The sequence below is a fragment of the Lepisma saccharinum genome, chromosome 6 (genome assembly GCF_977018435.1).
Source record: "Lepisma saccharinum chromosome 6, izLepSacc3.1, whole genome shotgun sequence".
NCBI lineage: Eukaryota > Metazoa > Arthropoda > Insecta > Zygentoma > Lepismatidae > Lepisma > Lepisma saccharinum.
The window spans coordinates 62,201,429-62,228,134 of record NC_139234.1 but is presented as its reverse complement, the minus strand read 5'-3'; the positions used below and the strand labels follow the sequence as shown (position 1 = coordinate 62,228,134).

Here is a 26,706-nt window from a genome sequence, read left to right as displayed (position 1 = left end):
GCATAAGAATGAATTTTATGTTTGATATGCTTCCACTGAAGGGTCAGAGAAAACACCAATTGAGATTGTAAATTATCTACTGGACACGAATCTAGTGGGTGAGTTTACAGAAATATATAAATTATCAGTGTTGATCGCAACAATTCCTTCCACGACGTCATCTGTCGAGAGATCGTTCTCATCACTGAAGAGGATCCACACATTCCGCCGATCTACTCAAACTCAGAACCGGATGACGAATTTAAGTCTTATCTCCATCCAGAAAGAATTACTTTCTAAGCTGCGAGAAGGGGATAAATCCAAATTTTATGAGGCGGTGATCAGCGCATTTCTCTCTAAAGAAAGAAGAATAGACTGGAATTCAAGTAACTCTAAGTAATGAGCAGTTGATTTTTCAAAATTTACTTTCTGGAAGGATAAATGAAGAGAGGGGAAAAACCGGGAATGTGCATGTGCATTTTAGAGATTTTTCAATGAACGGGTCATTCTTATGTCCACGGTGTTTTTTAGGGGTGATAGGTAGTAGTTCCACCAACCCCTCTTGGTTGCAAACTCGTGCTTTAAAAATTAATTGTATGGCGAAGTATTGAACATATTAATTTTCTTCTTATCCTTCAAAATACTTTAAATGAAGTATTTCCTTCATTTAAAATAATTTATGTAATTTAATGTTTTTCTAAATATTTATAAAATTACACCAAAAAGGTACGGAGAAAATTTGTAATATTGGTTCACAGAAATGAGACGGGGAGGGGTTAACATTCCTTCTTTGCCAACGCCTGAAGTTCAGGGTCAGGAGACGCCACTGGTTTCCACCCATGGCATTACTCCTTGCATAACTTTCTGCACTGATGCACCATTTTATTCTTGCACTCACTGTCTTGAGAGTTGTTACATGGCTGTTGGACTGATATAGCAGTTGTGTAATATTTGTTTTAAAAATCACGTTAGCAGAATGTAAAATCAGATGTAATTTTTCATGAAGCTTTCCTACGTTGCCTCATCCTCATGCTACACAAAAAATCATAACTTTTTCATTCTATTTCACACATTTTAAATCTAAAAAGAATCATTTACATCATATTCTTCTGTTTGGTAAGACGTTAAAGATTGTCAGACAACTATTGTGGAAAATGTAGATGCTTCAGATACGGCAGGAAAAAAATGTTTCAGGTCCAAAGCATTCATGTGTCATTGCTTGCATCACCATTCCATGCATCACAACTCCCAGGTTAATAACAAAGTAATGTATAATTTCTTAACTCATACATTAGAAGTAATGATTGCTGGAAATTTCAACTCAAGTGCTTTGGAAGTTGAGTGTGGATATTAACAACCAAAGCGTTAATTTGACTTAAAACAGCCAATCTAAGGTTATAATATAAATGTGTGTGTGAGAGATTTTCCAAGAAGAGATCTGTTTACAGTGGTGTTCAATGTCTCAGTTTCTAACAAAAGTGGGAAATTCTAACAAGAAGCATTTAAAATTGAACAAGAAAAATATGGACAAATTACTTTCAGATTTCAATGTGTTACAAAGCCAGAGAATCCATGTTTAAACCCTGGGTATTTTATGGGTGTACCATTGTGTTCATTCCATAACCATTTCATCTTTCATTTCATTCAAAATAACAGAAATATTAAGAAAGATATTATCAAGGCCCCTCTGGTTGTTGGTTTGGTATGAAGTTAAAAATATGATATTGTAGGAAAGACGGAAATTCTAGAATCAAAAAACAGCCTCATAAGGATGGAACCAGGAAACGTTATGGATTTGAGGGTGATGAAGATGAGAAGCTAGAGACAGGATTTGCATATGGTGATGATTGGAAGCTGGTTGTTGGTAGAGGACAGGGCTTACCAAGCACTATAGTGCTAGACAGAGAGAGAGCTGAAAGTTTTCCAATCATGTTAATTTTCTAAAGTTCAAATTTGTTTTCATCGGAGGCAAATATAAAATGCATCATTAAAAAACAGACCGTACCTGAAATGAAGTTGTCATTGATTTGTTCTTGATTTAGTATGTTTTATGTTGCATTTCTGTGATATTGAAATAAGGTCATGTAACTGAAGTGAAGTTATGGTGAATAACTCATACTGCACATTTAAATAATTCAAGTTTGCACATTAAGTAATTTAACCATTTTTGAATGGCCATTACTTAGATCTATTCTAAAATGAAAGATATTATGATGGTAAAATGTAGTAGATTGTTTCCTTTCTTTTTAAAAAAGAAACCAAAAGTCTTTCAAATTGTTACTTTTTATTGTAGCAACGGCAAATTAAACCAAATATTATCACACACAAAAACCACATTGATGCAAGGAGATTTAAAATATGAAATTACATTTCTTTCAGCACTAAGAGGGAAGCAGAAATTTCAACAAACACTTGAGAGGTTGAAGGAGGAAGTGGAGATCAGGAGAAGGGGGAGAGATCCACGATTTGACATGGAAGCTATGCCATTGGAAGACGACAATCCCTTGAAGAGAGATTGGGATCAGTTGAGTGGTTGTTTCTTTATTCTCTATCTTCCCATTCATCCTAAGCATCATTGCCTTAGGTGGACATGCTGTATAATACATTAATATTTTGCATATATCTAATATATTTTTCGGATTACTGGGAGGGGAGGGGAGAATTCCCTCCTGTCTCCTGCACTAATGAACATGTGGGCTTAGTGAATACTTCATGTATTTATATTGATGTCAAAGACAGTACACAAACATGTGATATCAAACTGCATCACACAACATACTTTGAGGGTCACGGCCTGCCAAGTTTACCATATAGTATTTGTTGCTTCTATTTTCTCTGAAATTGTATAAAATTTAAATGAAGAGAAAGTTTCCTCTCATTTTCTGTTGAACTTTTGCAAATTTGAATTTTGAGCCTAGATTTCTGGTCAGTATCACACTTTTGCAAAATGTATTCTAAATTTCCTACTTCACGACAATATTATTTAGAAACATTCAGTGGTTGTTGTAGGTTATTGTTGGCCATTGCTATGCAGACCAGATATGCCATCTGATGTCAATTAATAAATAAGTAGTTCTGCAACAATGTAAAATTATGTTAATTTATGATGAATTTGGTTGCATGAATTACATGTTCCACTTTGCTTTTGTGACTGACCTAAAGATGTTAGTTTATTTCATTTATTATGTTTTGTTTAATTTTGTGCTTAATACGAACGATGATATATCTAGGTTATCAATTTCTGTTTTGTTATATTTTGGAAAACGTTGTTGCATTATTACGATGTATAATTAATTATTATCACATTCTTGATAATGTAAAATTACGATGTATACATTTATATATACATTTTTGACCATGGCAACGATAAAGAAACAAAACACAGTAGATCAATAAGTGAAAAAATATATGGACATTTTAAATAGTGAAGTCCGAGTTTCATTGAAGTTATCAAAATCCTAATTGCTATTTGGTAAAGTGAATACTAGGATGCTTCATTGAAGTTCAAGTAAAAGGCTTGCTTCACTTTCCAAAATTTCTGGCCACTTTATACCACAGTAAAGAATCTATAGTCATCTATGCATTTTCAGAGAACTCTCGCACAGTTATTTTCATTATTATTTACTTAGAATTTTTATTTTGTTCTCACTGTGCACATACAGAAGGTTGTTCGCTTTATATCCGATCATGTTTGACGGGTACTCACCTTAAGAAATACCGCGTCACCACCTCCGATCATGTTCTATTGGACCTCCAGCATTGTGGACTATCGCCCGGCATCACAGATTCCATTGCAGCAAGCTCCGTCGCAGGACAGGCATGGGAATTCTGTCCCACTCCTCCCTGCAAGCTTTCCATAGACCATCCAGGATGCGTGGGCTGCGATGTTGAAGACGTCGTTTCAACAGTCCAAATGCGCAAAAATCCGTTGGACTGGCATCTGGGCTTTTCACAGGAATGTCTTCAAACGGAATGACACGAATTCTTAATTCCTCTGCCATTTCCTGATAAAAACGTAGTGATGTTCTGGCGGTATGACTCGAAGCCTTGTCCATATGGATCATCATCTGGTTGGTTCGTGTCCATTCCATACAATTGTGGGATGTCTCTCCGATAGATAGGTGTCAGAATGGAGTCTTGGAAGTATCTGGCATTCACCTTCACGTTTTTGTCCACCTTGCGTATCATCAACTTACCCTCATATCTGAATCCCGTCACAACCATAAAGCCACGAGGGAAACTTTCCCTGCACTGACGAACAAAGTTGCTGCGCCCCTTGCCGTCAATGTCACAGTATGTGATCGCCCGAATGTGACCACCAGCAGTGAGATGGACATATGGTTCATCCATTGTGACTATTTTCTTCCATTTGGAACCTGCCAGGTACTTTTCATACAGTTCCCTGCAGTTCGTCTTACATTCGGAAATGTGATGCGGTAGAAGGTGGCGTACACGGGCCTTCCGCACACACCTCAACCTGAAGCGCTTGCGAATTGTTTTGTTCACAGTTGACGGTGCGAGGCGAAATCTGTGGGCCATATCACGTTGAGTCGGGGGATTTTCTTGGCACGCCAATCGACGGATCCCCCATAGCACTACGGATGACACTTTGCTTGCAGCCCTTCTCCTGGTGGTTTTCGTGAGTGAATGTTTCGCAAGGAGAACCTGTTGTATGTAACAGGCCACAATAGCTTTCGCAGTAGTCACCCCGAGTGTTAACCCATTCTCCCGACACTGTTTCACAATGCGTATGTATGAAAACTTATCATGGAAAAGGGCCATTATGTAACCCTCCCAATACCGGTTGATTTTCGGCGCCATTTGATAACATTCACTACCAACACTCACGCACCTACAAGGTCAGACACAACACTGCTCCCGCCAGCAAGCCCATAGTTTCAGCATGATATGCCAGGTGGCAGCACCGAATCGACAATGGTCGGATATAAAGCGAACAACCTCTGTATATTCAATGGTGAACCCAGTTTCTATCAGGTATCACCAATAGTGCTGAGAAAATTTAGATATAGAAAGATTCTAGTAAAACAAGGGTTGATGCAGGGGGTGCTTGTGCACCCCTTAATTTTCTTCCACACCCCCCTTCAGCTCCCCCTATGTTCAACTGAAGACACTAACCCCTAAGTGTCATATTATGCCATGTCGTCATACTGAGCACCGTATATTAAGTACTGAAGTAAGGTAAAAAAAGGTAAAGTGTTCCCCTGTGCATAGCACCACGCCATGAAGGCGTATAGGGGGTGTGGGGGTAACGCCCCACACTTTCTTGATCCGGTCGTGAAGTAAGACCATTATTATTGTATGCAACAGACAAGCACTGGAAGAGATGCTGATAAACATACTTATCTGCACTGGCGGCAGCCTCTATAAAGATCATCGGACATTTTTTTCTTTTGTCAGCATTGTTTTTATGATTTTTTTCTTCTTTTGTTTCTTCAAGTGGTCTGTTTCTGGTTTTCGAAAATTGCCTATAGCTTAATGTGAGTTATGTTTTTTTTATTTTCCTTTCTTACATTGTTGATAAACAGTTTATGTCCCACCTACTTGTTCTTCCTCACACTGGAGTAAAAATTTCAGCTGCTTTTAAGGTATCACCAAATCGTGCACTCGAAATTATTTAATGCAAATTGTAACGTGAAGGGTAGTTTCCTTGTTAATATGTTCTATGTATTTGTTCCGCGTAACATGTCTAGTAAACGTACCATTTCAGGCTTTTTCAAAAACTGTCCAATGTTCACAAAGAAATTTTACAGTTCGTTGTTGGGGATAGTGTGGCAGAAGGGATTTTAACGGAGATGAAGTTGCTGCGCGTTTTGTCCTGAAGTGGTAGACGGAAGGTGCAATGTACGTACTATGTACTTTATACATCCATTGGTTACATTGAAAAGGTTCAAAAATTGTGTTTTTAAAGGCAAGGGTAATTTTATTTTGTATTTCACTCCATAGTTCACAACATTTCTCTTCAATAAGACTGCAACATGTATGACCACTTTCTTGGAGTAGACTTAAAACATATAATCATGGATGTCCAGGAGGAGGGCAACGGGAGCACAGCCTCTGGAAAATAAATGTCAATCTAAAGTTAAATATTTCACATATATAATTTCATTTCAGTCAGTAATATATGTTAATCAGTGGCAGCGATTACAGATGCAGTTGCCCCACCACTTTTCTGCCCGTTTTGCCCACGCACTATGCTAAACCTTATCTACCAAGGGAAAGTAATCATAATAATCATAATCTTTATTCATCCATTGACCCATTTTTCATGGGTATGGATTTCGTTCAGATACATGAAAATATAAGGTATGGTATATAAGCAACTGTCCTTACCCCCCCCCCCCCTGCCCTCCCAGTTTTGGCACCTTGTTCCCACAGTTTTGAAAGGTTGCATGCGTGTTTCATGTGTTTCTTATTTTCAACATCGCACTCCCTAAATTTCTTTCCGCACCCCTAGATGATAAATCCTGGCGCCGCCGCTGAGTAGAACACACTAGCTAATAACATCTGTGTGATATGTAACTCTTCTTTTATTTATTGCAGCAAACAAAGAATGAGAAAGACAATTGATTTCACCCTGAAGTTGGAAGCTTTAGCTGAAATATTAAAAATGTTAGTCAATATAAAGGACCGAGATGTCAGACAAGAGGTACATTCACTGTTAACAATGTGTTAAAAAATAAGTATTTTTTAAGGTATTGTAGCTATGTAAACACAACACAAATGTGGATTCTACTATGCGTAGATACGTTCAAAAATCAAAAGAAACATTTGCCTTCTAGCTGCATACTAATCAAATATGTATTAGTCAAATTTATGAACTCTCACTTTTCACAAATTAATAGCTTAGTAGAGTATTTTTTTCTTCACAAAATGCACATAGCATATGTGAGTATTGTAATATCCTCAGTAATTTCACTAATATGAGGGATAGAATCATACCACAAGTAGCTAGCTACCTCTCTGGGTACACTACTGGTTGTAATTGCACTTTGGAATAAGTCGTTAAATTCTGTAGAAATTAATAAAGTAGGTTTAAATTTATGGAAATATTTTCACTATTATCTTTATTAAGCAGGGTGCAAAATCACTGCAGATTGGTGGGGGAGAAGGAGCAGATAGACAATCAGACACATATACATTATATCAACTGTCTTTCATTCAAAATGTAATTGCAAATTGAAGATTTTGATGTACTACTGATGTTATGAACAAAGGGAGGAGGGACAAAAATTAAGACACATTAAGAAGATAATAGTTTCCTGTATAAAATTCACATATAAGTGCTATTACATGTTTTATTAATATATTTATATACTTCGTGGTTGCTAAGTTTCATGTAAATGTATCCATTGCTGATGAGGGAGACTGATGATATGATGAAATTGATGAAAAGACACTCACAAATAACACCAATGCCCACACCAGGGTTTGAACCTGGGAACTTTGGTCATGAGATCAAAAGTCAACCACATAACACACTCTGCCACCAAACCGAATGTTTGTTGTAAAATTAATCGTAATTATAATTATTCTATGCACTTAGCCCAAAAGCAATGGATTTTTTTAAAAAAATAATAACATTCTTTTTCAGAAACCATTATCTCAGAGGCTTCTTCGCTGGTATCGAACAGGACAAAAGATAACTGGCGAACCTCAGATTCCAAGGTTAGTTTATGTAAGATTCATTCAACATATTTTTGTTTTACGTTAGTTCACTGTTATTTTGTTTCATTATATTTGGATCTGGTCACTGTCGTAGCATGTTGGAAGTAGATTCAAGGTTTTATTATGACAAAGACCACTCTGCTCCTTCTTCTTTCAGAGCCAATCCATCATACAAGATATATGATCCCTTGAAGTGTCTTCCTCATGGCGGTACGCTTGACCAGATTGAAAGGAGCTACCAACAAAAGTAAGTGTAAGAATTACAGAAAACTATTTATAGTTGGTGTCTTTCTCTTGTTGTAAGATGCATTCGATTCCTGCCACTTTGGTTGTTGACTCATAATCTTGCCATCAAAGGTTCCAGGTTCGAGTCCTAGCCTATACCTTCATCAATATCATCATATTACCATTCACACTCATCATTGCAATTAGCTCAAAGTGGCAGAAAGGTGATGTAAGAAAGGAAAATTCAAATACCTATGCATTTGATTCTGAAGATTCATCTGGAGGTACACTTAATTTCCACACAGTCGTATTCCTTAGCTAGAGAAATAAAATCTTGACTGGATCGTACAGTGCACATGATTATTTTCAATTCTCCACAATCTCCACAAGGCTCTCTCACATGCCACTTTTCTGTTTCCACCATATATCGGAAGCTTACCAGGAATTTACTGACTTCTTGCACTGACAGCATCTCCCCAAAGACATTAAAATGCAAATGACAATGTTCATATTACAATGAAATTTTAAAAGTAAGACCAGTTATTTGTAGCATGCATGCAACAATGGTAAGATGTCTGACATGAGAGATCTGGATTTGAATCCCAGCGTAGGGGATCTCGGGTAGAAATCTTTCCGACAATTCCCTTGCATAAATCAACTCTGAGGCTCCCCCAGACTCTTATCAGTGGGTTGACAGATACTTCATATACCATAGGGTAGTGCATGCTAACCCTGTCTATGGGGTGGGTGGTCATCTGATATTGAATATCTTTGTCAGCATAGTGTGAAAATGAAGATAAAGTGTCATACATTCTGGCATAAAACAGAAAATACATACTTACTTGATATATGAAGGAGTGACTGGGTGTTTTGTAGCTCCTGCTATCCCTCTTTTGAAGGAATTGTTGCTGGGAGCAATAATTACTTGGGTACAGTGGCGTGGCGTGACTTTTTCAAAAGTGTTACTGGCTATCAGTACGACAATTATGCCTGCTAGACATTATCACCCCCCCCCTCCCTATTGGTAAAGAAAACATGTCTTCGAGCTACATATTTGTTAATTTCATTCTTGTTTTGCAATCAGCACAGTAATTTAGCCACAAACACTCCTAGAAAGAACTACCACTCATGAGATGCTTACCGCGAAAATCCAATGAACAGTGGTGACCCTTGTCAAATCTTCATCTGTCTCCGTTTCTTTGCAATGAGGTGCGAAGGGGAAGAAGATGATACACACTTTTCTCAGGTCAGTTTGACGTTTGTGTGGTGAGCACCGAGCAGACGACAGATCTCTCCTTTGTGGAAGACCAGCTGTACGTACTGCTGTTGTTGCCAACTTAGTATTTTGGAGCAAGGTTTGTCCAAATCACAAATCACACAAGGAATTATATTTTCGTTTATTACCTAACTGGTCTCAGTTGAAGTTCAATCCCCTTGACTTTGTAGTCTACCTCTAGTTGCTTCACAGAAATTGTATTCATATTTTAGGAGGGATTTAGCTCTTTTCTGCCAATCCAATGTGACAACACTGGCTGATCCAGTAGGTCTGAACGGCAACAGGGCCTCTTAACAGGCATATGAATACCCCATAGCACACACTGCCCCAAAGCCCTTCCCCGCTCTTTCCTTGCATTTGCGCCCTCTTCTCCCTTGTTGCCTCTTCAGGGTAGTGGAACGGCTTCCCTCTTTGCTTCTGTCGGCTGAAGAAAAAGTGCCCTAGGCAATATCTACTCCACGGCCAACGGTGTTCATTAACGTATTTAACAATGTTGTCATTTTATTGAAACAACTTTTTAATTCTTTACATTTTGCTGTTACCTGCGGTAACACCGGCTACATGCACCACATGCCTCTGCTTGGGTATATAATGCTCAACAAAGGAAATTGAATACAGAGCTTAACACTTTTAACTACCATGTATATCAAATTGATACAGAGGGTGTATCCTGGCACAGACTATGTGTATCAGACTGATACACAACCATAGTTCTCATATAAACTCCTTTCAAAATAAATGTGTGTATGAATTCTAGTGGTCTCCTGGAAAGGCCGTGTTATCTTGCTTTCTGAGTTTTCTCACAGATGATAAGAGATTCAGTTTTGAAAGCAACTAAAAAGTGTACCATAGAGGTCGTACACACCATCCAAATAGCTGAGGCCTCCCAAAATTGGGCCTGACAGTTAAAGTGTTAAAAGCTGTAAATTTAAGGTTGAGAAGAGCAGGTTTAAGGAGTGTAAGGAGAGACCTTTCTGCAGACACCCAAATGTCAAACTCCCTCCCACGTAGTACTCTGGACTCGAATTTTGCAGACCAGCAAGGCTCTGGCATCTGAAATCACAACCAGTAAAATCATTCATAAATGTTTATGATTGTTGTTTTATCCATTTTATCTTATCACCATTCATCCTTATCTTCGCAATTAGCCAAAAGAGGCAGAAAAGCGAAGTAAAATAAACCAAAGCAATCAGTGAAGAGCAGGTTTAAATTGGTTCCTTCTTCTTCTTTCTTCTGGCCCTATCAACCTTATTTTGATTTTGGCCAACTTAAAATGGTTCATAAACCAACGTAAAATTCCTGAGCCTTGACACACTGTAGTTTGAGAAGTAAACTGTGCCCCATGTATATTTCAATGTAGGCTTTATATGTTCTATTTCCCAACATTGTCAAATTGAGAATCATGTATTTCTTGTTGCAGAAAATTTACTGATCCTGATTTATTGGATTTGATCAATACACTTCAAGCAAGTGCTGCACAGTGGAATGATTTGTTGGGAGAAAAACAGGAGAATAATGACCTTAGTAAAGAGTAAGTATTGTTGTTTTCTTGAACTGAAATACTAAATTACACTTAATTTATTATATCCTTATAGCCTACATTTTTACATTAACCAGATTCTTTAAGAAAGAGAGAGGGGGGAAGGGAGAGAGGGAGAGAGAGGGGAGAGAGAGAGAAAATATTACCAACAAAATTTAAATTTTAAATAACACAACAGTTCTGTGTGTACATTTCATGTCATTTTTTTTTAAATCAAAATATAACGCAAGGTATGCACTAAAAGTAATGAGCCAAGTGATACTACTCAAAGTTAGAAACAATTATTTTTCTTCTATGTATGGTGATACATAATTTGGACCTCCTTCCTTTTCCACACAACATCCAGATTGGTCAACACATTTGCACCACCGTAACAGCAGCTGGAAAATGTCACCGTTGTAGATGTCCGTTTCAGCACGACGTAACCACCGGCGAATCTAATTCTTCACTTCGTCATCGTTGTCAAACTTGGTACCCCGAATGCTGTTCTTCAAGGGAGCAAACAAGTGAAAGTCTGGGGTGTAGGGAGGGTGGGGATTAGCTCCCAGCACATCTCTTCAATTTTATGTAATGTAAGCCCAGCTGTATAGGGACGGGCGTCATCATGTTGCAAAATGACATTGTGCTTGTGATAACCAAGTCTTTATGATGTCCAGTGTAGCACTGTGTCCAATGTTCAAATAATGTGCAATTTCTCGTAGTTGTCCTCCTCTTGTCCGGTCTGTGTTGTTGCACGTGCAAGCTGTTTTTGGTATGTCAATACGATGCTTATCAACAATGTGTATTACCATCTCTAAAATGTTTCACCCACCTTTCACTGTACTGTAACCCATCCAGGCATCTCCATAGAAGTTCTGTAAACACTATGAATTTCTGCAGCTCGAACGTTTTCACTAACAAGAAATTCCACGACAGCATGTTGACGAAACGAACTGTCTGTGGATGCCATTTTTCTTCTACTGACAGCTCTGGCAGCAAAAGTGAGTATGCACCAATATGTGGTACATTCAGTGTGCAACAGATGGCTCTACCTGCCATAGGTGTGGTTTCAACCAAAATGATCAAGGCCTGAGAGTAATTGAATAAGGCTCACAACTTTCAGTATGTGCCTTGTACATTGCCATGGACAGAAAATCATATATCATAATACTAATTACCTTCCTTCCAAATATATGCTTGTCATTATGTCTATTTTTTTGTATCCAGCAGTAGCATATTCTAAAAATTTGACCTGGTTTACCGCAACAACTCTTACTTCTTGTACGTATTTATTATGCACCCCATCTACATTAATTAGATGTAATACAAATGAAACACCAATGCAGGCATGCAAGTAGAAAAAAAACAGAAATCTAACAAATTCAAATTTTCCATCCTTTTCCATACAATCTTACCTTGTACCTAATCAGTAGGGGCATGCATATTTCGTTTTTGACGAAAAAACGAAATTTGAAAAAACACATTGTAGTGTTAATTTTTCATGTTTTTGAAAGGTGTGAGGTGCATTTTGTGACCATATTTTGTCACGAAATAATGCGAAATGAACTGCAAAAAGCGAAATTAACTCTTAAACACGAAATTCAGGGTTTATTCACCGACGCGACACCTTCCGAAGTCTGAATTATCCTGAGAGTTATGCAATTCCCGGAAAATTGATTAATTCTGCTGTTAATGTTGGAGAAGCAAAAATGGACTCCTTTACACAGAAATAAACTTAATACTCTGATAACTACATAAATGTGCTATTAGAAGTGAAATGTTAATTCTGTGGAATAAGTGTAGTTTTTAAATCAAATTTAGGATTATTTTCACAATTTTAAAACCAATATGTCTTTTTATATACCACTTTTCATCCATTTTTTCACCGCTATAACACCGATATTTAATTTTATTTACCGCTTTTGAACCCGAAATTGACTCAGTTTTTGTACCGAAATCTTGCCTTTTTATTTACCAAAAATATGTGCCTCTACTAATCAGTGGTCAGAAGTAGCGAGCTACTTGTAGCGTTGCTACTGTAGCTAGCTACAAAATTTGTAGCTGTAGCTGTAGCGATGCTACATTTTGAAAATTGTAGTTGTAGCGGTAGCGAAGCTACAAAATTCCTGTAGTTGTAGCGAATTTTTTGCTACAGCTACTTTTTTTTTCAGCATTTTGAGATGAATTTTGAATGTGGCAACAGCGTCAGAAAAAATCGACAATAACCCTTAATTTTGCAGGAGGTTCAAAAAGACAGTCTATTACATGGAGATACAGATTATCTAGGTTGTAGATTATAGATATCTGCGTAATTTATTTAATTAGTATCTGAAGAATTCCGATATCCAGATAACTAACTGACATATATGAATATATTCCTGCTAACAGCTACGTTTTGTTAGCTGCATCGCTATTTTGGGGAGAAACATGGCTAGTTTGCTGCACCACTGGAAAAAAGTGCTTCGTTTGCATCACCCCCGGAACAAATCCTGTGGATATTCATGGTGTAAGACACCAAAATGTCATTAATTACTGTGTAAGACACAACTTGCAGTGCAAAAACGAGCGATGGATTTTCCACTGCACTGACAAGGAAATAGTGCCAGCAATAAATGGCTCAGTACGTTAACAGCATTGATCATAGTCAGTATATAGGATCTCACCAGCAAGAAATTATTGTTACAAGAATGATAGAGTTTCTGGAATTACAATTATTTTCGCAATAGTATTTGTTCACAAGTTTTAAAATTACAATACGTTTAGAACACTCAGGTTTACACGACAGTTTCCTCAATAATTTTATCATATTGCAAAAAGTATGTACGTGTTATTGACTTTCCTGCAGAAATGACAATTTTTTTTTTAGTTAATATACATAGTTTTCAAATTTATGTATTTCTCCTACTTTTGCGTCACTTTTCTGTAACTTTTGCTAATCATTACTAGGGAAAGGAACTTTAGGTAAATCAATGTTTTTTCTGCGATAAGATAGAGACCCTCATTTTTGCCAAAATTCTGATCATAGCCTTATATGTCAACACAGCAAATTTTATTTTACATAAAAACACATATTTTCCAGTTTTCCGTATGTAAATACATATTTTGCGAATTTTCATTTTAAATACATAAAATCGCTCATTGACTTCATCTACCTCGAAATCCTCGAAGGAAAAATGTTTATTCTCCGCACCTCTTTCATATCGAGAGTGCTAGGTTTGTTTTTTCTTTTAACACCCTCGCTGGCAGACTTCTGGCACCTTGCCTACGATCCTATTGGGAGAAAATAGCTGTAAGTAGCTGGGGCTGGCTACATGTAACGATAGCAAGGCTTTTTAATGAAGCAATGCAGCTATTGTGGCCAGAAGGCATAAAATTTGACAATGTTCTTCTCTTGACAGATGGTGCAGCTTACATGCAGTGGTCTTGCCGCTAGCTACCCCAAAATGGTGCACGCGTTGCATAGAATATGTGAAAAGATAAGAGCTCTTTATCCCAATGTCGATAAACTGGTTTCAAATGGGAAGAAAGTTTTTATCAAGTTGCCTAGAAGAATAGACATTTTTAAACAAAAATGTCCTGAGGTTCCCCTTCCCCCTACACCTGTAGTTATGCGATGCAGATGTTACGCCCAGAACTTTGAAAAAAATTGTATCTGTTGTAAATGATCTCGACAAAGAAGAATTCTGCAAGAACTGTTGATGGAGCCCTCCTTAAAAGTCGAATTGGCATACATCTCAACAAACCTGTCCATTCTCTCTAATTCCATATGAAACCTTGAATCGTCCGCGAAAACTTTGGCAGCTTCCATTGGTGAAGTCCGTACAGTAGAAACGAAACTGAAAGAAGTCACTGGATCTAAATGTCTAAATGTACAGAATTTTTGGGGAAAAACCAAGGTTTTCAAACATTGTGCCAAATTGCATGTGTTTTGGAAGGAGGTGAAGTAGAGGAAGATGAAGCTTTGGAAAACTTCAGCGTTAGTGACATTTCGTGCTTCAAATATGCAAGAGTTGTTTCTTGTGACGTGGAGCGATCTTTCTCACAATATAAGATGCTTTTTAGAGATAATCGTCACAGATTTACAATGGAGAATTTGAAAAAAAAAACTATGGTGATCCACTGCAACTCTTCCAAAAAATAGCTCGCTAAGAGGTAATCATTTAGAAACTAATTTCAGGTGTTTAAAATGCATGTTATAGTTTGTTTTTGTTACGAAATGTTTATATTTTTGTCACATATTTTCCTGTTTTTATCACATATTTTCAACATTTATGACACATAAAAAATAAATATTTCTGAGTTTTTTAGCACATAAAGTTCCGTTCCCTAATCATGACATCATCATCATCCTTCGCTGTTTCCTGCCTCTGGCTGGGTCGGCATAGAAGTCAAGCCTCTCCATTTTTTCCTGGTCTTTCACAACTCCTCTCTTTCCAAGGTGTTCCAATCTTGTCTCCTAACACTCACCACTATCTACTCTTTCCACCGACATCTTGGTCTCCCCCTTGGCCTTATTCCCACTCGTTGTGGATTGTAAGCTCTTACTGGTAGTCTTTCTGCATCCATCCTCTTCATGTGTCCGGACCATCTCATCTGTGCCTGATCTATTCTGTCCTGAAGCTTCACTACACCCACTGTCTGTCAGATCTCCTCATTTCTTACTCTATCCCTTCTAGTATTCTTCAAAAGGCTCCTTAAAAATTTAATCTCCACTGCCTGCATCTTTTCTTTGTCTCTCTATGTCATTGTCCAAGTCTCTGCTCCATACGTAATTATTGGCACATAGTATGTGTTATATATTACTAGAGCCCGGAAGTTCAGGCATTTATTTTCGTTAAAATAGGCTGGCAAAAAGGCATTTATAATGTGGAAAATAGGCACTAAAAATGGGGAAAAAGGCAAAATAAACTGAAAAAGACACATTTGAAAGTCACTTACTTTTATCTATAATTTCTGGCAAAATGTTAATGAAGCATACATAAAACAAGCAAATGTAGCTGGACTCATTTCGATAACAGCATTTTCACCTTTTATAATATCAAAATTGTTTTCAATTGTTTCAAGTCATCATTTGCACTCACTACCCATTTGCACTCACTACCCATTTGCACTTTTCCACAACAGCTGACCCCTTTTCTCCTGACACTTCCATCATCTGCTGCATAGATTCCTCGAAGATTTTCATGGATGCTACAAGAGTCTCACCTCTTTTTTCTAGCTTTGTAATTGTCTCTGGCAATGCACCATAATGTGCAAAATAAACGACAGTTCATTCTTCAGTTCTGAATAGCACAGGAGTTTTTTCACTTCACGAATTGAAGCCGCTTCATTTTCTGGAAGAGCATCGATCACCTCACTGATTATTTCAAGGTGGTTAGCATAATACTTGTATATAGCTGCTGATATCCAGGTTCCCCATCTCGTCAAGACTGGTTGCGGAGGTAAACTAAGCTCAGGTGCAACTTCCTGAAATGTTCGGGTTCGAGAGGGAGATTTCAGAAATATCTTCTTTGTGTTCGAAATCAACCTGTCCACTTCTGGGTGCAACACTCTAACTTTTTCGGCGATTCTGTGCATTGCGTGGGCTACACATGTGATATGAAGCATGTTCGGGAAGAGAATTTTCAATGCTATGGCAGCCTTCTTTATATAGGGAGCTGCATCACTGATAAAAAGTAACATGTCATCATGATGTACACCATCTGGCCAGAGCAGAAGTAGGGAATTTGAGAATAACTGAGCTATTGACGAACCATTGGCTCTCTAGTTGTTCTGACGTGAGAAGAAATGACGAGGATTCTCCGCATGTTGGTTCCATAGTTCATATGATGACGTTGGCTATTCAGCATACCATAGCGTCAGTACTTTCATCTGTTTAAATCCAAACCTTCTTTCCACCAACTTCAGCACGAATTCTTTGCAGAGCTTCTTCGTAGCAGATGCTTAAATATGTTTTCCGCAGCGTAGATACCGACGGCACCGTTTCTTTAGTGTATTTCTCCAGGAATTTCCTCAGTGACTTGTTTTCCACTTTCCAGAAAGGTATCCCTGCTTCCATGAAAGCTTTGCACAGTTCAAGAGAAAACAGATTGCCTGTTGGATGAAGTGCCCACTGTTGAAATTAGGGATATCTTCTTCTGTCCAACCTTTTTGGCAACTGCAGATTTATGTTTTGCTGTTGACACATGCTGAGATATAAAGTATTTTTTCTCATGGTTGAATGTTTTTTCACATATCTTGCAGAGAAGAATAGTACCATCTGTCAAAAATGTGCTTTCACCAAATTCATGCACGTAACCATGTAACTTACCACTTAATAGCACACTAAATTTCGGCATGATGACAACTACACGATCCTTTCCTTCCAAAGTGCAGAACTAAACTGAAGATAGAGAACTTGATCTTGGAATCCATGCAAAGGCCCTTGGGCATTAGTGCTGTTTCTTGTCAATAACCTCCTGACACGGATGCTGGACGTGATGACGTAATTGTGCAGGTGTTCTGCAACAGGTTTTCAGCAGTCAATCATTCACAAGGACACGTTAACAGAAAGGTAATATAACTCAGCATGAAATACTATTTTTTTTAAACACACTTTTCTCCTTCAGCAATGTTGAAACATACGTGAGTTCAATATTACTTACATAAGGCGAAAATTATTCACATAATAAACGGAAGAAAAATAAATGCCAACAACATTTTTTGGGAGAAAAATAATTTATTTACACATTTTTTTAAAATAATGTTCAAATTTCATTGAAAAAGGCAAAAAAAGGCATTATAATTAAAAATAGGCAGTGGGGTCCCAAATAGGCAAAATAGGCAAAATGAAAAGGCTTCTAAAACATTCGAAACAACATAAAAAACGTATATCCGGAAAAATTTTATCAATATATGCAGTAGATAAAAAGAGGCATTTTGCCAAACTTCCGGGCTCTATATATTACCTTCTTGCATTTCAAGGGTACATCCCTGTTCCATATTAATCTTCGAATGCTTTGATATAGTCCACCACCCATTTGTCCTCTTCTGTTTACCTCCTCATCTATTCTTCCACTTCTCTCAATCATGACAATGAGGATGAATGGTTTATTTAATTATTCTCTTATCTATAATCGCTTTCTGCCAATTTTGGCTAATTGTGAGAACGAGGAAGAATGATGAATGATGAGCAGTGTGGGGAATGGAGGATCTCATCCTCCCAACTTGGCGTTTTTCCTAGTTTTTGTTTTGAGTCCATTTTATGCATAGATAATCTGATCGAGACTTGATCCTAACCACTATGTGCCTCCGCTGGGTATCAAACCTGGGGCCCTTTTGTAGTCAAAGGGCTCCAGGTACTTTTCATTCAAAATGCTGACTTCATATCAGTCTATAAAAAATGAAATATTTATTCTCAAGAAAAATATGTTGATGTGAACATAAATATGTAATCCTACAAAATTTTATTTGTGTATTGTAGTAATAATTAATTTGGGTAACAACCTAATTGCAATATTCATATATCAAATTTGAATTGAAATGCCACTTGCATAGGTATGGTATTCTCAAAAACTATAGTAAAAATAAGTAACTGAAGTAATACTGCTATCAAAATTATCGAATGATTGGAATCATGATAATAAATAACAGAATCTATTTACCAATAGTAGGGGATTTTTTTAATACCCATATGGTTGTTTTTCATTTTTTTTATGCAGAAGTAGCGCAAAAAGTAGCGAGTAGCGAACAGGAGTAGCGTAGCGAGCTACGTTTTGGTAAATGTAGCTGTAGCTGTAGCTGTAGCGAAGCTACATTTTGGAAGGGTAGCTGTAGCTGTAGCAAAGCTACTTTTAAAATGTAGCGTTCTGATCACTGTATCTAATATTGGTCCTAGAGATCCCTGCACCAAGGTAAATTTCCTTTCATGTAGCAACACTGTCTCAGCCAAGTATAGCACAGAAAGCAAGAAGGAACAAGCAGTGTTCTCCCGTCATCACTGTTTGAAGTGATGGACCTAAGTACACAGGATGCTTGGTTTAAAAGAGCCACACGCTTTGCCCCCCCCCCCCCCAACCCTTCCAGTGTATTATCAGTGTCATGCATAAATCAGTCTCTACGTTCTTTAAATGATTTATTTAAATACTGGTTTAGAAGCTTGTTTTAATAGTTTGAATTATACAGGGTGTCATTTTAATGGTGCCCACGGACCACAGATTCGTATAGATGACATCAAAACAAACAACTTTTCTCAGTAACATTTTTCTCGTTGGTGCATCATTTCGGCGCTACAGCTGTTCAAAAAAGACCGTTTTGCCGCCTGGATGCTGGCAACCCAACCCAACATTTGATCGTATATGTGATGTCATTTCCTGCAGCGAAACAGCGCACGGTAGGGTTGCAAGGAACACACAAATTTTGTGAAAATTGACAAACTACCAACCACATGATTAAGTGTAAAACGAAGCAAGAAACGCGTCCAGTAGACCGAACATCATAGCCTACCAGCCAGAAGGTCAGCAGTCATCTCAGGGGAAGGGAGAAGTGAACCAACGATATGGGAAATGGTAAAAACGTATTCAAAATGAAGTGTCAATATGGGATTTTGTTTCAACCTACATGTCAAATATCAACAACAATACATTTTATTGGACTTACAGCTCACATGTGGCTGTTTACGCCCAGTTACATGTCAAATATTTGCAAATCTCGTTGCAAGGTTGATATCTACAGGTGTGTGTCCAGATGCCTTGTGGTACTTTTGTGCTGATAACGGAAGTATCCGAGGTTCACGTTGTTACATTACGGCTAAAACACGTACAACCACAGTAACAATCTAAAGATGAATCAGTAGCGAATATACTGCCCTGTTCACAGTTGCAGACTATTATATGTGTATCCGGTGCGTAGATAAACACAGTCTACTACTGTATATCCCTGTATTTTCAACCAATTTTTGCCACTTGCCTCGTAATGTCTTGAATATACATTATATTATGTGTTGCTTACCTTTGGAGTTTTGAGTTCTTTAATTTCTATTTTGTTATCTGTTGAGTGTGTCACATACAACTAGTATCAGAAGGACGAAGTGGATAGACTAAATTGTAGATTCCAACTTGGTAACTAGATTTGCAAATATTTGACATGTAAGCTGAGACAAAATTCGTAATGACCACTTCCACTTGAATTCTGTTTTCTTTCTACCACTTTTCGTGTCGTTTGTTTACTTCCTGTTAGGTTAAAGAAAGTGTTTTCTCGCTTTCTTTTACGGTACATAATGTGGCTGATTGTAGCTATGTCATTTTTCACAGAATATGAGTGTTCCTGACAACCCTGGAACGCATCGCTTCAGGACGGGATATGACGTCACAAATGCAATCTAATGTTGTGTGTGGTTGCCAGCATTCAGGCGGCAAAACGGGCTTTTTTGAACGACTGTGGCGCCGAAATGATGCACCAACGAGAAAAATGTTACTGAGAAATGTTGTTTGTTTTGATGTCTTCTACACGTTTCCGTGGTCCGTGGGCGCCATTAAAATGACACCCTGTATATAATTAGCAATTGCCCATGTATTAAAGTTAAACGTATAAAAGAAATTTTGAAAGAAGTTAGTTTACTGGCAATAAATAAATGTGGTAACGTAACATGGAGAATATGCCACTGGTATCCAAGAAATAATCATGGAAAAAGTAGGAAAGTGAGTTGAATGGTTCATGGTTGACTCTTAATCTCGTCATCAAAGATTTCAAGTTCAATCTCCAGCTCTTTTTCTTGTACCTTCCCTTCATCACTTTCACCTAATCGTCATTCATCCTCATCCTCATCATCATTATGAGTGTAAAAAGGCAAAAAGGTGACACAAAATAAAAACAATTCAAATATGAAACTGGTGAAGCAAATGAATTTTGGATCTTACAATTGGTGATTTTGTTTTCCAACAGACCTGGCACAGTCCAAACTCCCGAGGAGAAATTTGAGTCTCTTCGTGCAAGTTTTGAACGAGTGCTGAAGAAAACGGGATATAAATATGATCATCAAATAGAAAAGAAGGAACGTGAGACTATTCATAAATACAAGTATATTTTCTGGGGTGAGTTTATTTATGTATATACATATTATTTATATGTTGTATATTATTTTGTTTTGTCTTGCACCTTTGATTAACAAGTTTTACATCATATATTTATATTGTGAAGTAAAGTGGAGTGGTGCGATAAGGAAGAGGATAATGATGCAGAAATTAACACATTCCGGATGAGCAGTGGGCATAGCTTGTATGACAGACAATGAACATAGCCCATCATTTTCTATACACTTGTATTGTGAATTATTCTGTATTCGAACTACATCTTTGTGCACTTGGGTTGTAACCATCTATTTCAAGTTCCAAGTGCGAGATGTCAAATTTTCTTGTTTTGCTGAATTTTACTTGTACTTGTGTCGAATTATGTTGCAATTTTGTTTATACTCTTGAGAATAGCATTGAACAACACATTGTGAAAATTCTTTACGAGGATTCTGCTTTGCATTTTGCAGTTTGTGACGATTTAGATCCCAAGAAGAAGCTTTTGGGTTATTTTTCATTAATTATTTCTATATTGTGTATGGCAAATATGTTTTGAGTAACTTTTATGAAAATCTTCAATTTTTTGCTTTAAAAGAAAAATGTTACAGAAAAACATTCATAAATGTGAGAAAGTGAATATAAAATGTAACATATTATATGTCTGTGGAAAGAGGATGTCTTGTAAACTTCAGAAGAAAAAAAAATTGTAAATAATAACACACTTCGTAACATATTTTCTGAAAAACTGAAAAAAAAAACAGTCTCCTAGGAAAATCATGGAATTTTCAGGTCAGTCCACAAAGTGTTAAAGATGGAATCACAACACATTTATTGTTCCAGATTAAAACCAAGTGATGTGTGTGTTAAGTTGTTACATTTTATACAAGCATTTATACCTAACACTAACTTGTTATATTGAAACTTATTTTTCCCCTGTTTTTATCAGTGCTTGGTGTTCTTCCACTGAGGCGAATTACTCAAGTTTCAGACATTGCCAACATGGCCAATTTCTTTGAAAAATACGATCTCATAAAGCAAGTGGAAAGGAGTGCAAAATGCAGCATTGCTGAAGAAGAATCAAAGGATGATTCCACTGAGGATACCTTAAGTGTTAAAAGTGCTGACAGAAAACCTAAGGATAAAACGAGAGTTGGGGAAAATGTAGCTTTGTGGTAAGTTTTTGGTAGTAGCTTTATCCAACTATTTTTAATAGGTTACAATTGCTTTCTACTTTAATTATTACCCATTTCTCTCTCTCTCTCTCTCTCTCTCACATACACACACACTACAACCCAAACTTCAGAATTGACATCCAATCCTGCTTTTCCTATTTCAACATCATCCATACATCTCGGTCTTGGTTTTTGCTTGTTTAGCACAACTTTTCTCACCCTTCACTATCAAAATATTTACCATTGGAATGGGCTTTATATATCATCGCACCAATGCCAAAAACGATGAATCTGCTTACTTTGAGATAAGAACATTTTAATATTCAACATCCTGGGAAAAACAGGTTTTACATTTGGATAAATGTTATCATCAGTAAAATATGTACCTATTTATGACTATTGATTAGGCCATATAAGTTAGCATAGGAATCTATCAACAAAAAGTAATCAGAAATAACTTAGGTGAAAAGTTAAAATTTGCACATTCGTGATTTTGGCGATGGTGCGGCGATATGAGACATGTTTTCTTTTCCATGTACAATAAATATGACTCCCCCCAACCCACTCACTTCTTTTGGTGACATACGGAATGCTACAACCTTACAAGAGAAGTGCAGAATTGAAATTAACATTAACTTCTCATTTTGCACTAAGCAAATTTCTAAAAACCTTTACTTCATATTTCTTTCACTGATGAACCTATACATATCAAAGTTCTGCTACATTCACTGCCCTAAGATGATGATATGGTAGATATGAAGCTTGCACTTTTCCAGATGTGTCTACCAGGAAACAACGAAGGCAGTAGCCCTTTCAATTAATAGCTACTCAAAGAAAACTTTGAAAATAAGAGACGTGTATATATTTCACCACTCCATATAATTGATTGGCTGATTTGCGTTTATTTTACTTAATTCTTCTGCTACTTTTGGCTAATCACAAAGATGGGGATGCGTGTAGGCTTGCAGCATGTCTGAGTACCGCACATGAACTCTCTCTGCTACTCCAAGTTCCTGGGTGTGTGGTTTTGTGTATTCAGTCACTCTGGCACAATGAAACATGTATGTAGACTTAGTTACATGAAGAATGTAAATAACACTAAATATAATTAAATGTTCCACATAAATACACAGGTAAATGATGAGGCATACAACTCCTGCACGTCGTCGCTCGACTTGACTCGGACACACACTGACTGCGCATGCGCAAACTGCATGGCAACAAGATTAATACGAATGACAATTCGTCTGAACATCACGTGCCCTCTTTGAAGATCTGGCCTCCAAAATTGCAATACAACATACTACATGTAAATATATAGATTACAATGAACACAAATTTCTTTCAGTTTGCAAATTTTACACATTTCCAATTGGCAGAGGTGCAAGTTAAATAATAGGCCTCTTTAGTTCACCATCTTTAGTTTTGACAGTTGCAACTCATACCAAACCATCTTGTCCTTGTGCAAGTTTCGATAACTCTACCTAATTTCCACTTCAATCTGGGTACATTATCTTCCGTTATCAACACTAAATCATTGACTTGAAGATTAGGCAATCTCTTCTGGCACTTTGGTCTACCTTGAAGTCCAGATATGTATTCCAAATGCCATCTTCTCCAAAAATGCTGCACAATTTGTTGACACCTTTGCCAACGCGACATGCGGTTGATCTTGCTCTTGGTTTGTCACCAATTAGGATATGCCCTGGGGTCAATGCTGTCAGGTCATTGGGGTTACTTGGCATGGCTGTGATTGGACGAGAGTTCAAACAACCTTCTATCTGCACTAATACTGTGTACAGCTCTTCAGATGTTAATACAGCATTGCCCACAACATGTTTTAAGTTATATTTAATGCATTTTATGTTACTTTACCAAATTCCGCCAAACCAAGGTGAGGAAATGCCACTTGATACCTTCATTTGTCAGAATGTCAACTCCTGCATGCCGTCGCTCGCTGCAAGGCAACAAGATTAATACGAATGACAATTCAAGGATTGGTAATGATATGAATGAATTGATGAAGGGACACTCACAAAGAACACCCACGCCCAGACATGTGACACCTAATTCACTACAGAGGTTCGCACCAGTCCATATAACTCCATTTTACTGCACATTATGGCCAGGAAATCCTTTTCATATTCTACTATGTTGTAAATAACATATTCATACACATAAAATTCTTTATTGCATTTCAGGTATGAGCTTCTGTTAGATGAAACCCGGAACCTGAAAGCTGAGCACAATAAGAAAGTGACAAAACTCTTGGACCAGATATTTTACTTCCAAATCAAAGATTTGGGAAATATGCCTTATGTGCAAGAGAAGCTGTGTCTCTTGGTCATGTCCCTTCCAATTCCAGACCTTTGTAACGCGTATTGGCAGCAGGCACTCAAGGTAAGGAATTCATGCTTCTATTACTTGGAATATGTCTTGCTAATATTTCTTCCTCCCAAATTTCAAAGTATATCTATGTTTACAAGTTAAGAGTATTTTGTTAACCTCCTGGGACTTGAGGAACAAACAGATTTCTGAAATGTAGCAGCTATGTAGCAAACTAGTTCTGGACGCTATTCTAATGGAATGGAAAACGTCTCAATTTGCCCCCCTTACCCCTTACGTTTGGTCCCATGTTATGCCCATGTGTAAGATGATGGCTCGTCACACTATCAATTGTTCACCATTTATCTTCGTTTCCAAAAAATATGAATACAAACTCTGTCTGGAAACATTTTCAAAGTAGCCGGAAATCCTCAGAAGCTGATAGTTTTGAACAAGGCCATTACATAACACTATATATGTACATATATTTCGCATGTGGAAAGAAATATTAAATTTTTGAAGTAATTTAACAGTTAAACTAATATCCTTCATACAAGCTTAACAGAAAATTCATTTTTCATCAGTGGTAAAACAAGCTTCTGCATTGTTCAATTACTGTAATACACTTCTTGCCACTTTGTCCTTTGACAATTTGAACACACAATATCTCCAGAGATAACTTTACGTCCTTTTACAATTTGAACACACGATATCTCCACAGATAACTTTACGTCCTTTTAAATGTGCAACAAAGCAAATGAGTACTGACTGACTCATACAAGGGGTGGTTTGGCATCATACTGTCCAAGTATGAGTCACCAACTAGTTGTCCAGTTTTCTTACCCTGATTAAGAACTATTTGAAATTTCCGAAGATCTGACATCCCTTGCGACCCTCAAATCTGGCAAATACCAAATTTCATTCAGTTCAACATAGACAAAGGGTTACCTTCTTCAATATAGGGAAAACCAAGGCACATAAAAAAAAAAGTTAAAGCAAGCGGAAATTGCAAGATAGGCATTTATAAGTACAATTAAGCAAAATAGGCACTAATCCTCAAAATAGGCATTTATAGGCACTACAAAAATGGACTTTCAGACTAGAAATACCATGAAACGAACTTAAAACATTATATCATATGTTTTACTACAAAGGAATAAAGACGACAAATAGGCAAAAATCTGCACCCTGCTGATAATACAGTGCCAGCATGCAATTTTTCTAATATATCCTATATTTCTTGCAAACTACGATCCATACAATATGGGGGCCATTCATCCCTAATTGTAGTAGAACCCACATGGCAAGATGATATTGTATATTTACACAAACATAATAAATTTCTTTTAACATTTTCAGTATATTGCTGAGGAAATAATTGATGGGCCGGTAGGTGCTGTTGAAACCTGGCTAGAGCAACGGAGCATACCAGTCATGCTCAAGAAGAGACAAAAGAGAAAGGGTTAACCTGTGGTGCTTCCAGCTTTGTGACATTTTTTCCTTCCAGATTGGGAACTTGAACCTGCATTAAACTACTGTTTACATAATAGTTTCTATGAGATATTATTATTAGTAGTAGAGTAGGAATGGTTAAGTAGTTTGGACCTTGTTAAGAGAGAGAGAGAGAGAGAGAGAGATTCGCTCATTTTACATAAAATCAAATTGCCCCAGAAGGTAGGTTCCACTTTTGAGCGCTGTTCTGAGTGTGGATGTTTCTTTGCAAAGTCCCTTCATCAATTTCATCTCATCGTCATTCATACTCATCACAATGATTAGTCGGAAGAGACGCAAAAGTGCTGTAAAATAACAAAAAATACAAATACAAAAGTACTCGCATATTTATACATGAAATAATATGGCCAGCATTAATTATTGCTAATTTTGTGATAGTTGTCAAGAAAATTTTAAAGAATTATAAATGTGTTTTGAATCTGAAAGTTTTACGCTGGATATTCATCAAATTGATTTTGCATTAAACATTTTTAGTTAATATTCTGATCTCAAGGCTACCTACAACTAATCTTATTTGAATTTTGAATTGGATTCCATTTGATACAGGATTCAGAACTACTCTCTCAATCAATATCTGTAATTGAATCACTAACTTTATCCTTGAGACTAATAGAAATAATAATATGAAATTAATAGAACCATTAATAAAGTTAGTAATTTGACTACACATGTTGATTATACTACCACATTTTTATTCCCCAAACGTGAATAGACTCTTGATATTTAGGTGCCATTTAACAACTAATGCATAATAGTTAGATGCTACAGTTGACAGTTTAGTTGCCAAATATGATTTGATTTGATTTGATTTAGTTTATTTTACTTCGCGTTTTGTGCCTCTTGGCTAATTTGCGAAGATGGGGATGAGTGATGAAATGATGAAATTGATGAATGGACAGTCACAAACAATCAAGCCCGACCGGGATTCGAACCCGGGACCCTTGGTGTCGCAGCGCGATGTGCTAA

General features: G+C 37.1%; 1 protein-coding gene across 2 annotated transcripts in view; it reads left to right on the top strand.

Annotated features, from left to right (window-relative positions):
* The window catches only part of LOC145989420 (uncharacterized), a 47,916-nt gene extending 22,167 nt beyond the window's left edge, over positions 1–25,749 (top strand). For both annotated transcript variants that reach the window (XM_083124764.1, XM_083124763.1), the window contains exons 6-14: positions 2,359–2,503; positions 6,541–6,646; positions 7,592–7,665; positions 7,823–7,912; positions 10,587–10,697; positions 20,607–20,755; positions 21,678–21,903; positions 24,105–24,303; positions 25,588–25,749. In XM_083124764.1, coding sequence (XP_082980890.1) covers positions 2,359–2,503; positions 6,541–6,646; positions 7,592–7,665; positions 7,823–7,912; positions 10,587–10,697; positions 20,607–20,755; positions 21,678–21,903; positions 24,105–24,303; positions 25,588–25,695 — 1,208 coding nt within the window. In that variant the 3' untranslated portion in view covers positions 25,696–25,749. The remainder of the gene's footprint in view (positions 1–2,358; positions 2,504–6,540; positions 6,647–7,591; positions 7,666–7,822; positions 7,913–10,586; positions 10,698–20,606; positions 20,756–21,677; positions 21,904–24,104; positions 24,304–25,587) is intronic.
* The last annotated feature ends 957 nt before the right edge of the window (positions 25,750–26,706 follow it).